The 15,229-nt window shown below is 49.4% G+C and overlaps 1 protein-coding gene across 1 annotated transcript in view; it reads right to left on the minus strand.

The window, feature by feature from the left end:
* The window catches only part of ARHGAP42 (Rho GTPase activating protein 42), a 297,832-nt gene that overhangs the window by 26,005 nt on the left and 256,598 nt on the right, over nucleotides 1-15,229 (minus strand). Inside the window, exons 18-19 of the mRNA XM_054015601.1 lie at nucleotides 1,453-1,612; nucleotides 317-461 (exon numbers count right to left, since the gene is read on the minus strand). Of these exons, the coding sequence (XP_053871576.1) occupies nucleotides 317-461; nucleotides 1,453-1,612 (305 nt within the window). The remainder of the gene's footprint in view (nucleotides 1-316; nucleotides 462-1,452; nucleotides 1,613-15,229) is intronic.

A 15,229-nucleotide genomic window follows, 5' to 3' on the forward strand; every position in this document is an offset into this window, starting at 1 on the left:
GCAGTCTGGAGAAGGTCATTTCAAATCACTTGGTGGTTAGTTTGGAATAACAAGCGTACCACAATGTATTTTCAAACACTTTATGCCACATAAAAACTGCTTGACAGAACATGCTGTGAAAGGAGCAAGGAAAGCACTCATTCAACAACACTGACGTCTGCTCGCTTTATTGTTACTTTTCATAGGACCACTGCAAATAAGAACCCACTGTGCTTGGAGCATAGCAATTACCGTTGCTTACTAATTAAAAACCAGGAGAACTAAAGAACAAGACATGAACAGAGAGGTAAATAGCTAACAGTATGAATAAACTTACTATCATGGTCTGCCAGACATGGGGTATATCTTCCTTTGGGTTTGCGTGAGCCTGTTGAGAGGCATATTGCTCTTGATCTTCGGGAAGCTGAACGGGACTGAGGCTGGGGAAGAGGAATGTTGGGGTCTGGTGCAGTGTGAAATATCTATAAGTACAAAAAATCACAATCGATAACTTACATTTTCTTTAAAGCTATGATTAACAATCTGCTTATTTTACCCAGTTACACTTGCACCTGATAGGTTTGTTGTATATATAAAAAAAGGTCAATAGGAATTTTTGTATGAAAGTTACTGAAGATAGATTGTTGTTTTGATTTAATTTTTCAACGTAAGAACTACAGCACTGGATTAGTGCCTCACAATATGCACGTGAAACTGACAGATACAAGACTATAAAAAAATGAACTGATCTAGTTTACTTTCAATGTTCCTATTAAGAGAAATAAAGTAAACAGAGCACAAATGATAGAAAATACAATAGATGTTTAACATTGCTCCCATTCCAGTAACCCAATGTACTATTAGTAACAAGGCAAGAGAGTTGGATTGTCAAAAATCATGATTTTTCACCTGAAAATGTCCTTTGGTCTAGTGCTAACATTGGATGGTGTAAGGGAAAAGTTGGGGGCAGGGTCATAGCCATGTGTTTGCTCAGCCTGCTTCTAGCCAAGAGGAGGGACTACACTTTCCAATGAGATTCTGGCCAGCTCCTGCACAAGGCTGGGTGGCTGCTCCTTGTGCTTAGACCTTTCATATTCCCATAACAGTTGGCCCATAGCTTTGATTAAGAAGGAAACATTCTATCTGAAAGTGATCTTCTATAAATGCAGATATCGGGGGTAGCCGTGTTAGTCTGTATCTACAAAAACAACAAGGAGTCTGGTGGCACCTTAAAGACTAACAGATTTATTTGGGCATAAGCTTTCGTGGGTAAAAACCTCACTTCTTCGGATGCCCGAATAAATCTGTTAGTCTTTAAGGTGCCACCAGACTCCTTGTTATAAATGCAGCTGACTCTTTTCTTATTTGTAGGAATTTGCTGAAGGTAGCGAATGGGAGATCCGGTAGCATATTTAATTCCAGTTGCATCACAATTTATATTAAAGTAAAAGGTTCCAGATGAAGTTCTTTTACCTTTTCATAATGCTCTATCAGAATTTCCACTACGATATTCTGAAACTTAATGTTCATCATAGCAGCCACTGTTTCCTCCTGGGCTCTCATCAGAGTCGGCCCAAAGATAACACCAAGGTTGGAGACGGTCATGAGATTTTGTTGACTGTGTAATGAAACCCTGCAAAGGAATTTTAAAAAAAAAGGCTAATTAAACATTCCCTAAATATTGTGCTTATCTCCCATTCCAATAAGGCATCTGACACCATAGAAGCGGACTTTTGTTGTTGTTCACCAGCTCAAGTTTCCCTTTTGAAAATAATTTTAAACTTGTATGTGAAAACTTTCCCCCAAAAGCTGGAAAATATTGTTTTTTCTTTTTGCAAAGCATGACCACTGCATGAATTGCACATAAATGATTCACACAGTAGAGATGATGCAGACAGGCCAATGTAGACCACATCAGGAGGTGGACAAAGATGACTATGCTGGACAGAGATTAAAACTTGGTCTGTACATCCAAGAGAGCAACTGTGCAGTTACTTTGCGACCACAGTAGTTTTCCAAACAGCGATTGTTCAGACACAAATGTATGTATCTATATAAGGCACTGATATGGCCACTGCCACAGAATAACAGTGGAGACAGTAACACCATTTATCACAGTGTCATTTGGTGGGAATAGTGTCCCATGAATGCAGACTCCTGGTCAGCGAAAAACCCTGGCATCATGAACTTTCCCAGTGCAGCCCACATGGACATTTATAAATCAACCTCTGTGGTCTATGAAGGCCTGCCTAACAATCAGGGCCGGCTCCAGGCACCAGCTTCTCAAGCAGGTGCTTGGGGCGGCTGCTCTGGAGAGGGGAGGCAGGTGCAGGTATTCGGCGGAAATTCAGCAGATGGTCCCTCACTCCAGCTCGGAGTGAAGGACTTCCCGCCGAATTGCCGCCGCAGATCGCGCTCGTGGCTTTTTTTTTTTTTTTTTTTTTTTTTTTTGGGTTTTGGCTGCTTGGGGCAGCCAAAACCCTGGAGCCGGCCCTGCTAACAATGGAGTAATACCCCTTGCGGTTTATGTACTCATGTGGTCCCTGAGGAGGGAAAACTATTGGCATATGAATCCCAGTTTGGAAACTCCATTCTCTAAAAGCTGGCAATTACTTCAGGAGTTTCTTTTATACTCGCCACCTTGGGATAAACCATACTGACTGATTGTCTCAGAAACCTGCGCCACCACTTTACCCAGAGTTGACTTCTCAACAACAAACTGGTTGGCAACGGACCTGTAGCAATCTGGGGTAGCCAGCTTCCAGATGATTATAGCAACCTTCTCTAAGCAAGGATGCCCTTATGCATGTGTCTTTATGCTGGAGGTTTGGAGTAAGCTGCTCACAAAGCTCCAGAAATGTAGTTTTCTTCATGCTAAAGTTCTTGACCCACTGCTGGTCATCCCAGGTCTGCATGCTGATATGATCCCATCAGCCTGGGCTTGGGGCCCTGCTCCAGAGGTGCCAGTCCATGTAGGGGACATCAGTGGCTATACCGAGTATTATAAGCAGCATCAGCCAATGCAAATCTGCCATGCCTGGGCAGATGCCTGGACTCCTCCTCTGCCTCCTCTTTCTCCTGCTCCATCATAAGCTCTATCAGGTGTCTTCGGTGGGTCAGAAAATGCCAACAAAATGTCAACCAGCATTTCATGGAAGCTCGGCCGGTTTCCTGACACAGGAGTGAAACCTCAAGCAAGAGAAGTTCTTCAAAGGGTGCCTCCCTCCATGTTGCTGGCTCCGGTAGCTGGTGCATAGAGCAAAATGACTGCTCGGCAGGCTATACTGGTGGGCTGTTCAAACTTCCTGTAACATGCAGGGTAGGCAGTAAAGATTTCCCACAGTGCACCACGGTGAAAGGGCTAGAAGCTATTCAAATCAGGGAGGCAGCATTTTGACAATGAGCCACAGTAATGTGTCTTTCTGTAATGCATTCAGCCAGGCATTGTTTAGTTGCCACCCTGAATGACCCTTGTAATGATTCCTGCCTGAAGATAAATTGTAATCTCCAGATGTGCTAAGTTCTGTTGCAACCCTTGTTTGTAGGACACAAATAAAGAATTATTGTATTTGTAAGAATACATTTTTATTAAACAGCAATACACAGATTAACATTTCTTACAAGGGACCTGATCCTCTCTGAAATGAGGATTGCACAGCTGAGTGTAAATCCAGCTATCATTATGGTACATATCCGTAGGGGTGGAGTGCAAGGGGAATTACGACGGGTCAGGAACATGTGAAGAATGTGTGTGGGGAGTTTGGGCAGGGCATGGAACGCAGTTCTGTATGGGCTGCAGGGGGAATCGAGCACAGATGTGTTCCGAATGAAAGGCAATCAGGGATCTGAGTATCTCTATTTGGTCCTCCATGAGCTTTATCATCTGCTCCTGAGTCTCTATTATCCACTCCTGCCCTGTCTTATCTCCTGGCTATCCACTTTTAGTTTTTAGTTTATTGTCTCCATGCTCTGTGCTTGCTATCGGCATGATCAGATGATTGCAGAACTTCCTCGTTCACCTCCTTGTCTGATGGAGGCTCTCCGCCGGTGTGTAGGAGCTGGCCCTCAAGGGCACATGTGCAGCGGCAAAAGAAATGATACACAGAGTCAGTATCGTGAGTGCATTCACAGTCTTGAATCCTAAAAGTTACATACAGCTCTTTCTCACTTTCCCTTGGTAAGCACACAGCATGGAAAGAGCACTAAACACGGTGAGTTCAGCCCGGGGGGAGAGGTGCAAGATGGGACAAAGAGTCTGGGTGGTTTCAGAAGGGGTTCAGCACAAGCGCTTACGGACACTATTCTGAATACTGGCATCATTTTCCACAGGTGGAGGTGATCAAAGCTGAAACCACACTACTGAGGGTGACCAAAGATGCAAAGGTGAATCTCTTGCAAGCATGTGTCTTCAGACCAGGTCTGTATGCTGCTCGCCTGTGTGCAGCTTTGGTTCCTGCAGAAAAAATTACCGATTGGTGCGGCAAAGTTTCCTACAACAGGGAAAGAAACAAAGCAGCTCTGCTAAGGAACCTTTGGCAGAGGATTGCAGAGTACCTTCAGGAAAGTTTCCTAGAGATCTCTATGGAGGATTCCTGGGAGATCTTGCTGTGCATTAACAAACTTTTCCGCAGGGGTCCCACTTCAAAGCTGCACACGGGAATGCAAAGCAGATGCAAACAGTACCTAGTGTCGTTAATCTCTATCCCTTCTCCGACGTGCACCATATTACAAAATAAAGGACACGTGTACCTCATGTAACTGTGTGCTTTCAAAGAAAAATGAGTACTTACCGGAGTTCCCTTCTCCTGCTTCAGGCACGCCAGAGGCGGACTGCTGCTGGGACTGACTAGACCTCTCTGGAGTCAAGAAGAGGTCCTGGCTTATCACTGATGAGCCTATTGTCTGTCCCACATCCTCTTCCAACTTGACCTCCTTATCCATCACTTTGTCCTCGGGGTTGACTCCACTGGCTGCTGCCTCCAGTCCCCCAAAAGTATCCACGAGGCTCTTGGGGATGGAGGTTGGGCTGCTGCCAAGTCTCTATTATCCACTCCTGCCCTGTCTTATCTCCTAGCTATCCACTTTTAGTTTTTAGTTTATTGTCTCCATGCTCTGTGCTCGCTATCGGCATGATCAGATGATTGTAGTACTTCCTCGTATGCTGGTATGCTCCTTTTAAAAGCAGCATGTTTTCGGCACTGTACCAGAGTGACGGTTGGCCTCTCTTGCCTTCTGGTACACCTGCCTCAGCTCCTTGATTTTAGCATGGCACTGCTGCATGTCCCTTTCATGCCTCTTCCCATCCACGCCACAAGCAATCTGCTCCTAAGTGTGAAAGTTCCTATGGCTGGGTCAGAACTGCAACTACACAGCCTCCTTTCCCCACAGACCCAACAGATCCAGCAACTCTGGTGTACTCCAGGCAGGAGCGCGTTTGGTACAGAAAGCCGGCCTGGTCAGCTGGGAAGATGTGATGTGAGCTGTCTACCCCAAGCAAATAGGAAGTGGATTTTCAAAAATTCCCAGGACATTAAATGGGAAGGGGGCGCATGCCTGGGTACCTGGCTGAAGGGCAGCGGAGTAGAAACTGCTGACAAGAGCAGTCATGATGGAGATTGTGGGATACCTCCTGCAGGCCACTTAGGGCGACATAAGCAAATGGAGTGTCTATACTGACAGTGCCATCACTCTATCTTCGTCGCAAAAAGCTCTATGCCGCTCGTTGAGGTGGTTTTATCATGTTGGTGTAGCACTCCACTGTTTTGTTGACGAAACCTGCCTTTTGTTGACAAAAAGAACGGTTACTTACCTTCTGTAACTGTTGTTCTTCGAGATGTGTTGTTCACGTCCATTACACATTAGGTGTACGTGCGCCGCGTGCACGGACGTCAGAAATTTTTTCCCTTAGCGGCTCCCGTCGGGCCGGCAGGGCCCCCTCCTTCCCGCCAGAGCGGCGCCCCGCTCCAGGGTATATATATCCCTGCCGACCCGACCCCTCCGGTTCCTTCTTGCCGGAGACTCCGACAGAGGGGAAGGAGGGTGGGAAGTGTAATGGACGTGAACAACACATTTCGAAGAACAACAGTTACAGAAGGTAAGTAACCGTTCTTTCTTCTTCGAGTGATTGTTCACGTCCATTACACATTAGGTGATTCCCAAGCTTACCATTGGAGGTGGGTAGGAGTCAAGGTACAACTGACTGTAGCACAGCCCGTCTGACCATCGCGTCCTCTCTGGTCTGATGATGGATCGCGTAGTGGGCTGTGAACGTATGCACGGACGACCAGGTGGCCGCCTTACAGATCTCCTGGATAGGGACCTGCGCCAAGAAGGCCGTTGAGGACGCTTGGGCCCTAGTCGAGTGGGCCCAGATCTCCGGGGCCGGAACATTGGCGAGCTCATAACAGGTGCGTATACAATGCACAATCCATGCCGACAAGCGCTGTGTCGAGATAGGCAAGCTTTTCATACGTTCCGCAATAGCAATGAACAGCTGAGGTGTTCTGCGGAACGACCTGGTCCGTTCCAGGTAGAATGCCAACGCCCTTCGAACATCCAGGGTATGTAGGCTGCGGTGGTGAGGGTCCGTATGGGGTTTAGGAAAGAACACCGGTAGGCAAATGTCCTGCCCCATGTGAAACTGCGATACCACTTTTGGAAGGAATTTGGGGTGCGGCCTCAGTTGCACCTTATCCTTATGGAACACTGTATAGGGTGGTTCCAAAGTGAGGGCCCTCAATTCCGATACCCTTCTGGCCGACGTGATGGCCACGAAAAACGCCACCTTCCACGAGAGGTGCGTGAGGGAGCAAGTGGCTAGGGGCTCAAAGGGGGGACCCATGAGTCTTGTTAGGACTAGGTTCAGATTCCACGCCGGGACAGGCGGGCGCGAGTAGGGAAACACCCTTTCCAGCCCCTTGAGGAATCGGGCCACTGTGGGGTTGGAGAACACTGACACTCCCAACTCTCCCGGATGGAAAGCCGAAATAGCGGCTAAATGCACTCTAATCGAGGCGGGCGCAAGGCCTTGATTCTTGAGGTGCAGTAGGTAGTCCAAGATCGATGGAACTGAGGCTTGTAAAGGCTGTATGCGTAGAGGCTCGCACCAGTGGGAGAACCTTTTCCATTTTGCCAGGTAGGTCGCTCTTGTAGAGGGTTTTCTACTATTAAGGAGGATTTGTTGAACCTGGTGAGAGCACCTGTGTTCTGCATCGTTCAGCCAGAGAGATACCATGCCGTGAGATGTAGCGAAGACAGGTTCGGGTGGAGTAGGCGACCTTTGTCTTGTGTGACTAGGTCGCGATGGAGGGGGAGGGTGATCGGGTCGGCTATGGACAATTCCAGCAGGGACGTGAACCAATGCTGGCGTGGCCAGGCCGGGGGGATAAGTATGATTGTCGCCCTGTCCCTGCGGGTCTTGAGGAGAACCTTGTGTATGAGTGGGAACGGAGGGAAGGCATATCTCAGGCTCCCTCCCCATGGGATCGTGAAGGCATCTGCTAATGATCCCCGGCTGAGGTTCTGGAACGAGCAGAACTGAGGGCATTGGCTGTTGTCCCTGGTGGCGAATAGATCCACCCGGGGAAAGCCCCACCTCCGGAAGATCGAATGCAGGACGTCTCGCCTCAACGTCCATTCGTGCATTCGGTAGGATCGGCTGAGGCGGTCCGCTAAGCCGTTTTGGATCCCCGGAAGATACGTCGCGATGAGGTGGATCGCATGGGCTATACAGAAGTCCCATAATTGGAGTGCCTCGCGACAGAGGGGAGAAGACCGGGACCCGCCCTGCTTGTTTATATAGAACATGGCGGTAGTGTTGTCCGTCAGGATTGCCACGCTGTGACCTTCTATGGTGGCGTGGAAGGTCTGACAGGCGAGGCGAACCGCTCTTAGCTCCTTCAGATTGATGTGAAGCAGCTTGTCTTCTCTGGACCACAGCCCTTGGGTCCGCAGTTCCCCCAGGTGCGCTCCCCAACCCAGGTCCGATGCATCTGTTACCAACGTCAGAGTGGGCTGTGGGGCAGCGAAGGGGATCCCTTCGCAGACCTGTTGGTGATCGAGCCACCAGCGGAGCGAGCCCAGCACCTGGTTTGGGATCGTTACTACTTGATCCAATGGGTCTCTGTTGGGGCGGTGCGTTTGGGCGAACCACAACTGTAAAGGCCGGAGCCTTAGGCGAGCATGTCTGACCACGTGTGTGCAAGCTGCCATATGCCCCAGGAGCTGCATGCAACACCTTGCCGTTGTCGTGGGGAATTTTTGGACTGAGCTTACGGCCCTCTGAATTGACATGAACCGTGCCTCTGGTAGGCTTGCCTGCGCGGCCACCGAGTCCAGGGTCGCACCTATGAAGTCCAGTCTCTGTGTGGGGACTAACGTGGACTTGGGCACATTGACCCGGAGGCCGAGCTTGTCGAACGTCTGCAAGGCCAGCGTCACGTGAGATCGAACCTTGGCCTCCGACCTGCCCGCGAGAAGCCAATCGTCCAAGTACGGGAACACCCGCATCCTTCTCTTTCGAAGGAAGGCTGCTACCACGGACATGCACTTCGTGAACACTCGTGGTGCTGATGCCAGGCCGAAGGGCAGGACCGTAAATTGGAAATGGCGCTGGTTGACAACGAAGCGCAGAAACCGCCTGTGGGCCGGATTGATTGCGATGTGAAAATAGGCATCTTTCATATCGAGGGCAGCGTACCAATCCCCCGGATCCAGGGATGGGATAATAGTTCCAAGGGAGACCATACGGAAGCGCGCTTTGATCAGAAACTTGTTTAGATCGCGCAGGTCCAAAATAGGACGGAGGCCTCCTTTCGCCTTGGGGATCAGGAAGTATCTGGAGTAGAATCCTTTTCCCCTTAGGTCTGGTGGGACCTCTTCTACTGCTCCTGCAGCGAGAAGGGTCTGTACCTCCTGTATGAGAAGTTGCTCGTGAGAGGGGTCCCTGAAGATGGACGGGGAAGGGGGATGGCAGGGAGGGGGCGAGGAAAACTGGAGGGTATAGCCCGCCTTCACTGTGCGCAGGACCCAGCGGTCCGATGTTATGCGCAACCAGGCCCGGTAGAAATGGGACAGGCGGTCCTTGAAACCCAGAGGAGGATCCGGTATAGAATGCGGTACGCTGTCCTCGGGCGTAGCTTCAAAAACCTGGTTTATTCCCTGGCTGCGGCTTGCCCTGGCCGTGACTCTGGCCCTGGTTAGGCGTATTGTTACGTCTCCGCCTGTTATCCCTGCCTCGACGGAGGTAAGGTTCGTGCCGGGGGCGAGGGTGGTATTGCCTTTGTGGTGGCTGGGGTTTAAAGGGCTTACGCTGCGTTACCGGGGTGTGCATACCCAACGACTTAAGGGTCGCTCGCGAGTCCTTAAGGCTATGTAGCCTGGCGTCCGTTTGGTCGGAGAACAAGCCCGAACCTTCAAACGGGAGGTCCTGCAGTGTGGTCTGCACCTCTGGCGGAAGACCTGAAGCCTGTAACCACGCCGAACGCCTCATCACGACTCCTGACGCGATTGTTCTAGCCGCAGCGTCGGCTGAGTCGAGGGAGGCCTGCAATGAGGTCTTGGCCACCGCCATCCCCTCGTCCACCAGGGCCGTGAACTCCTGATGCGCGTCAGGTGGGAGGGAGTCCTTAAACTTGGCGACTGATGCCCAAGAGTTAAAATTGTGCCTGTTCAGAATCGCCTGCTGATTGGCGATCCTCAGTTGAAGGCCCCCAGATGAATAGACTTTCCTCCCGAACAAGTCCAGTCGCTTAGCTTCCTTGCCCTTGGGGGCAGGAGCTTGCTGGCCATGACGCTCTCTCTCGTTGACCGCCGAGACCACCAGCGAACAAGGGGACGGGTGTAAAAAGAGGAAGTCAAACCCTCTAGATGGGGCGAAGTATTTCCTCTCCACGCCTCTTGCAGTCGGTGCACTGGAGGCCGGCGTTGCTACACCGTCTTATAGTTGGACTGCACTGTCCGTATGATCGGGAGAGCGACTCTAGAGGGGCCCTCCAGGCTCAGGATATCGACCATGGGGTCTTCCTGTTCTACGGTCTCCTCCGCTTGCAAGCCCAGATTGAGGGCTACCCTGCGAAGCAGGTCTTGGTGCGCCCGATGGTCAATCGGGGGAGGGCTGGACACCATCGTGCCCGCTACTGCCTCGTCTGGCGAGGAGGAAGAGGTTGGGGCCTTCTGCCCATCCTCATTGTCCTGCAACCCGGCATCGACCAGTTGCTCCTCTGGGGCCTGACCCGCAGTGTGGGACTGGGACGGTACCGTACTCGGTGCCGAGTCCACTCCTTCCCGCTCCGGTGGTCTAGAGACCGTTGCCTCCTTATGCGATGGCGGGCGGTGCCGGGGGGAGCGGGATCGGTACCCCGATGGCCCGGATCTCGAGGCCCTCGATGGGGGCCCTTGCTGGTGGTAGGCCCAGGGTGTCCAGAATGGCCATTGGCTCGGCTGGCCCCACTGAGAATGGCCATAGTCCCTGCTGGCCTGCGACCTATGGGCATACCCGCCGTACCGGTCCGAGTCAGTCCCCGAGACCACGGACGGTGACCTGGAAGGCCACGGCGGAGCCATAGGATGGTGCCGGTCCGGGTTTGGGGAGTAGCGCCTCCGCGACCAGGACCTGGAATAGCGCCTCGCCGACCTGGAATGGTACCGGCGATCGCGGGACCGGGAACGGCTACGGCTGGTCGGCCTCGGGTAACATACCGCCGACACTTCGCGGTGCCGACTCGTGCTGGGTTGCTGAGTCGGTGCCGACCGCTTGTTGAAGCCCAACTGCTGCGGTGCTTCCTGCGCCGAGGGTAACTGGGAGTCCGCCGAGGCGGAGCTCGACCGGGACCGGTTCCCGGAACGGTGCCGAGACGGCGACCGTGATGGGCGCACCATCGCCGGCTTGCCTCTGTGTGGCAGCTTCGGCGGAGCGTCCTCAGCGCGTGTAGGGGCCTCGATGGACAATGCAATGAGGTCCTTAGCTGCCTCAAACGTGTCCGGAGTGGAGGGCTGTTCCAAGAGCTCCTCCAGCCCTTCATCCTCACTCGATGCGCCCATCCCGGGGCTCGACGGGCCTTTCGGCGCCGGAGCCACTACCGGGGTCTGTGCCAGGGCCGTACAGGCCTTAGGGGCACTCGAGGTTTTCGCCGGTGCCGCCCTTTTGTGCGGGGAGCGTCCTCGGGCCTTAGGTTGGCCCTTCACTTTTGCCGGCGAAGACGACCGGCGTCCTACATGTCCCCGTTGGGTTGGTGCCGTGGGCTTCGGGTGACCCGCCGGTGCCGGTTCCCGCACCGATGCCGGGGCGCTTCGCACGGAGGCAGACGGTGCCGTCGAAGTGGAGGGCTGTAATGCCGTCTCCATGAGCAGCTGCTTAAGGCGAAAGTCTCTTTCTTTCTTAGTTCTAGGCTTGAAGGCCTTGCAGATCTTGCAGCGCTCTTTCTGGTGAGCCTCCCCCAGGCAGCGGAGACACGAGGCGTGGGGGTCGCTCAATGGCACAGGCTTGCGGCACGTGGCACAAGCCTTGAAGCCTTGGGCGTGCGGCATGCCCCGCCGCCCAGGGCCGGTGCCGGGGTTGAACAAACAACCACGGCAGGAACTTTAAGTACCCTAATGAGCTGTTAACTACTGGCTCAACACTACTACAAACTAACTGATAACTGCTAATAACACTAATGACTATTGCTAAGGGACATTCTCAGACGAGAGACAGAGTTGTTCCAACGCCGCCACAGACGGTAAGAAGGAACTGGAGGGGTCGGGTCGGCAGAGATATATATACCCTGGAGCGGGGCGCCGCTCTGGCAGGAAGGAGGGGGCCCTGCCGGCCCGACGGGAGCCGCTAAGGGAAAAAGTTTCCGACGTCCGTGCACGCGGCGCGCGTACACCTAATGTGTAATGGACGTGAACAATCACTCGAAGAAGAACTGTGTAGTGTAGGCAAGGCCTTAGAATTCTGTGTTAGACAAAAGTGACTCTTTCTTTGATTCTTTATTATTGCCAATTTGCATGTGCAAACATCTTGCATATCCACAAAGTTAGGTACCAAGAAATATGGGATTAGAATTGTTAATACATATTTTTTAGACCTAGCCTAAAAATGTGGCCTTGAATATGTCTAGATCAGGAGTTCTCAAACTTGTGGGTTGTAAGCTCTGGGGAGGTCATGAACAGTGTCAGGAGGGTCATTAGCATCATCACCTATTCTCAACCCTTCCGTTATAAAAAAATTGTTTCTAGCCCGTATGATTGTGGAGATTACCTTGAAAATGTGATCTGAGTGTTAATGGATGCATTGCCACTTGCCTAAATCTACACAAAACATGAAACAATAGCTCTAAGAAGTGTGAACTGCTCTGTTAATTTCAATCAAAGTTTTATGGATCTGCCTCTGTTATTCTACAAAGATGGAATTTGGGATTTTTTCCCAAATGATAAGGAATTCAGCATTTTTGTCATGGAATTTCAGTTTGCTACAGCCAGATGCTCAACGTTATGTCTTCAGTCTCCTTGCCTACAGCCATCTGTTTTGCTTTCCCTAAGAAGTTAATAGGATTACAGTCCTCATCCATGGAGCCAGGCAGCAGGCTGCTTGTGACAAACCACTTCTTTCTTCCATGAATCTACCACTTGCAGCCTGACTTTTCTGACTGGCAGACTCTGTACCACAAACATGTACTAGACTGCTTATCAGTGTTGAACTAGCTGGCAAAGGTTTCTGGAGCATAGAATCATAGGACTGGAAGGGAACACGAGAGGTCATCTAGTCCAGTCCCCTGCACTCATGGCAGGACTAAGTATTATCTAGACCATGCCTGACACGTATTTGTCCAATCTACTCTTAAAAATCTTCCATGATGGAGATTCCACAACCTCCCTAGGCAATTTATTCCAGTGCTTAACCACCCTGACAGTTAGGAAGTTTTTCCTAATGTCCAACTAAACCGCCCTTGCTGCAGTTTAACCCCATTGCTTCTTGTCCTATCCTCAGAAGTTAAGGAGAATATTTTTTCTCCTTTCTCCTTGTAACAACCTTTTATGTACTTGAAAACTTATCATGTCATCTCTCAATCTTCTCTTCTCTACACTAAACAAACCCAATTTTTTCAGTCTTCCCTCAAAGGTCATGTTATCTAGACCTTTAATCATTTCTGTTGCCCTTCTCTTGCCTTCCCCAATTTGTCCACATCTTTCCTGAAATGTGGCACCCAGAACCGGACAAAATATTCCAGCTGAGTAGCAGCACAGAGTAGAGTACACAAATTACTTCTCGTGTCTTGCTTACAACACTCCTGCTAATACATCCCAGAACCATGTTTTCTTTTTTTGCAACAGCATTATGCTGTTGACTCATATTTAGCTTGTGATCCACTATGACCCCCAGATCCCTTTCCGCAGTACTCCTTCCTAGGCAGTCATTTCGCATTTTGTATGTGTGCATCTGATTGGTCCTTCCTAAGTGGAATACTTTGCATTTGTCCTTATTGAATTTCATCCTTTTTACTTCAGACCATTTCTCCAGCTTGTCCACATCAATTTGAATTTTAATCCTAACCTCCAAAGCACCTGCAACCCCTCCCAGGTTGGTATCATCTGCAAACTTTGTAAATGTACTCTCTATTGCATTATCTAAATCACCGATGAAGATATTGAACAGAACGGGACCCAGAACTTATCCCTGTGGGACCCCACTTGATATGCCTTTCCAGCTTGACTGTGAACCACTGATAACTACTCTCTGGGAACGGTTTTCCAACCAGTTATGCACCTACCTTATAATAGCTCCACTTCGGTTGTAATTCCCTAGTTTATGAGAAGGTCATGCGAGACAGTATAAAAAGCCTTACTAAAGTCAAAATAACCACATCTACCACTTCCCCCCTATCCACAACACTTGTTACCCTGTCAAAGAAAGCTATTAGATTGGTGTGACATGATTTTTCTTGACAAATCCATGCTAACTGTTACTTACCTTATTATCTTCTAGGTGTTTGGAAATTGATTGCTTAATTATTTGCTCCATTATCTTTCCAGGTACTGAAGTTAACCACCTGACTGGTCTGTAATTCCAAGGGTTGTCCTCTTTTCTCTTCTTATAGATTGGCACTATACTTGCCCGTTTCCAGTCCTCTGGAATCTCTCCTGTCTTCCATGACTAAGCTAATGGCTCAGATATCTCCTCAGTCAGCTCCTGGAGTATTCTAGGATGTATTTCATCAGGCCTGGTGACCTGAAGGCATCTAAATTGTCTAAGTAATTTTTAACTTGTTCTTTCCGTAGTTTAATCTCTGATCCTAGCTCATTTTCACCGGCATTCATTATGTTAGATGTCCAATTGCTACTAACCTTTTTGGTGAAAACTGAAACAAAAACGTCATTTAGTACTTCTGCCATTTCCACATTTTCTGTTATTGTTTTGTCCCCCTTCTTGAGTAATGGGACTACCCTGTCCTTGGTCTTCCTCTTGCTTCTAATGTATTTGTAGAATATTTTCATTTTACCCTTTATGTCTCTAGCTAGTTTAATCTTGTTTTGTGCCTTGGCCTTTCTAATTTTGTCCCTGTATACTTGTGTTATTTGTTTATATTCATCCTTTGTAATTTGAACTAGTTTCCACTTTTTGTAGGACTCTTTTGCTAATGTCTGTTTTCTTGAAATCCATTATCTTTATTGTGCTGTTTTCCCTCCTACCATTCCTTAGAATCATGAATGCTATCATTTTATGATCACTTTCACCCAAGCTGCTTTCCACTTTCAAATTCTCAACTAGTTCCTCCCTATTTGTCAAAATAAAATCTAGAACAGCCTCTTCCCTAGTAGCTTCTAAAATAAAAAAAAGACTCCAATATATTCCAAGAACTTGTTGCATAATCTGTGCCCTGAATATGGCCATAAATATGATTATAAAAGGAAGGAGTGCTGAACCATTTGGAGACCAAGCATCCATCTTTATGAAAAAAATCCACTCAGCCTCACCTCAGTCCCTGGAAAAACTATGGAGCAGGTCATCAGGGAATCCATTTTGAAGCACTTGGAGGAGAGAAGGTGATCAGGAACAGTCAATGTAGATTCACCAATGGCAAGTCATGCCTGACCAACCTGATTGCCTTCTATGATGAGGTAACTGGCTCTGTGGTTATGGGGAAAGTGGTGGATGTGATACACATTGACTTTAGCAAAGCTTTTGATACAGTCTCCCACAGTATTCTTGCCAGCAAGTTAAAGAAATATGGATTGGATGAATGGACTATAAGATGGATAGAAAGCTGGA

Source organism: Malaclemys terrapin, chromosome 1 (genome assembly GCF_027887155.1).
Source record: "Malaclemys terrapin pileata isolate rMalTer1 chromosome 1, rMalTer1.hap1, whole genome shotgun sequence".
Taxonomy (NCBI): Eukaryota; Metazoa; Chordata; order Testudines; family Emydidae; genus Malaclemys; species Malaclemys terrapin.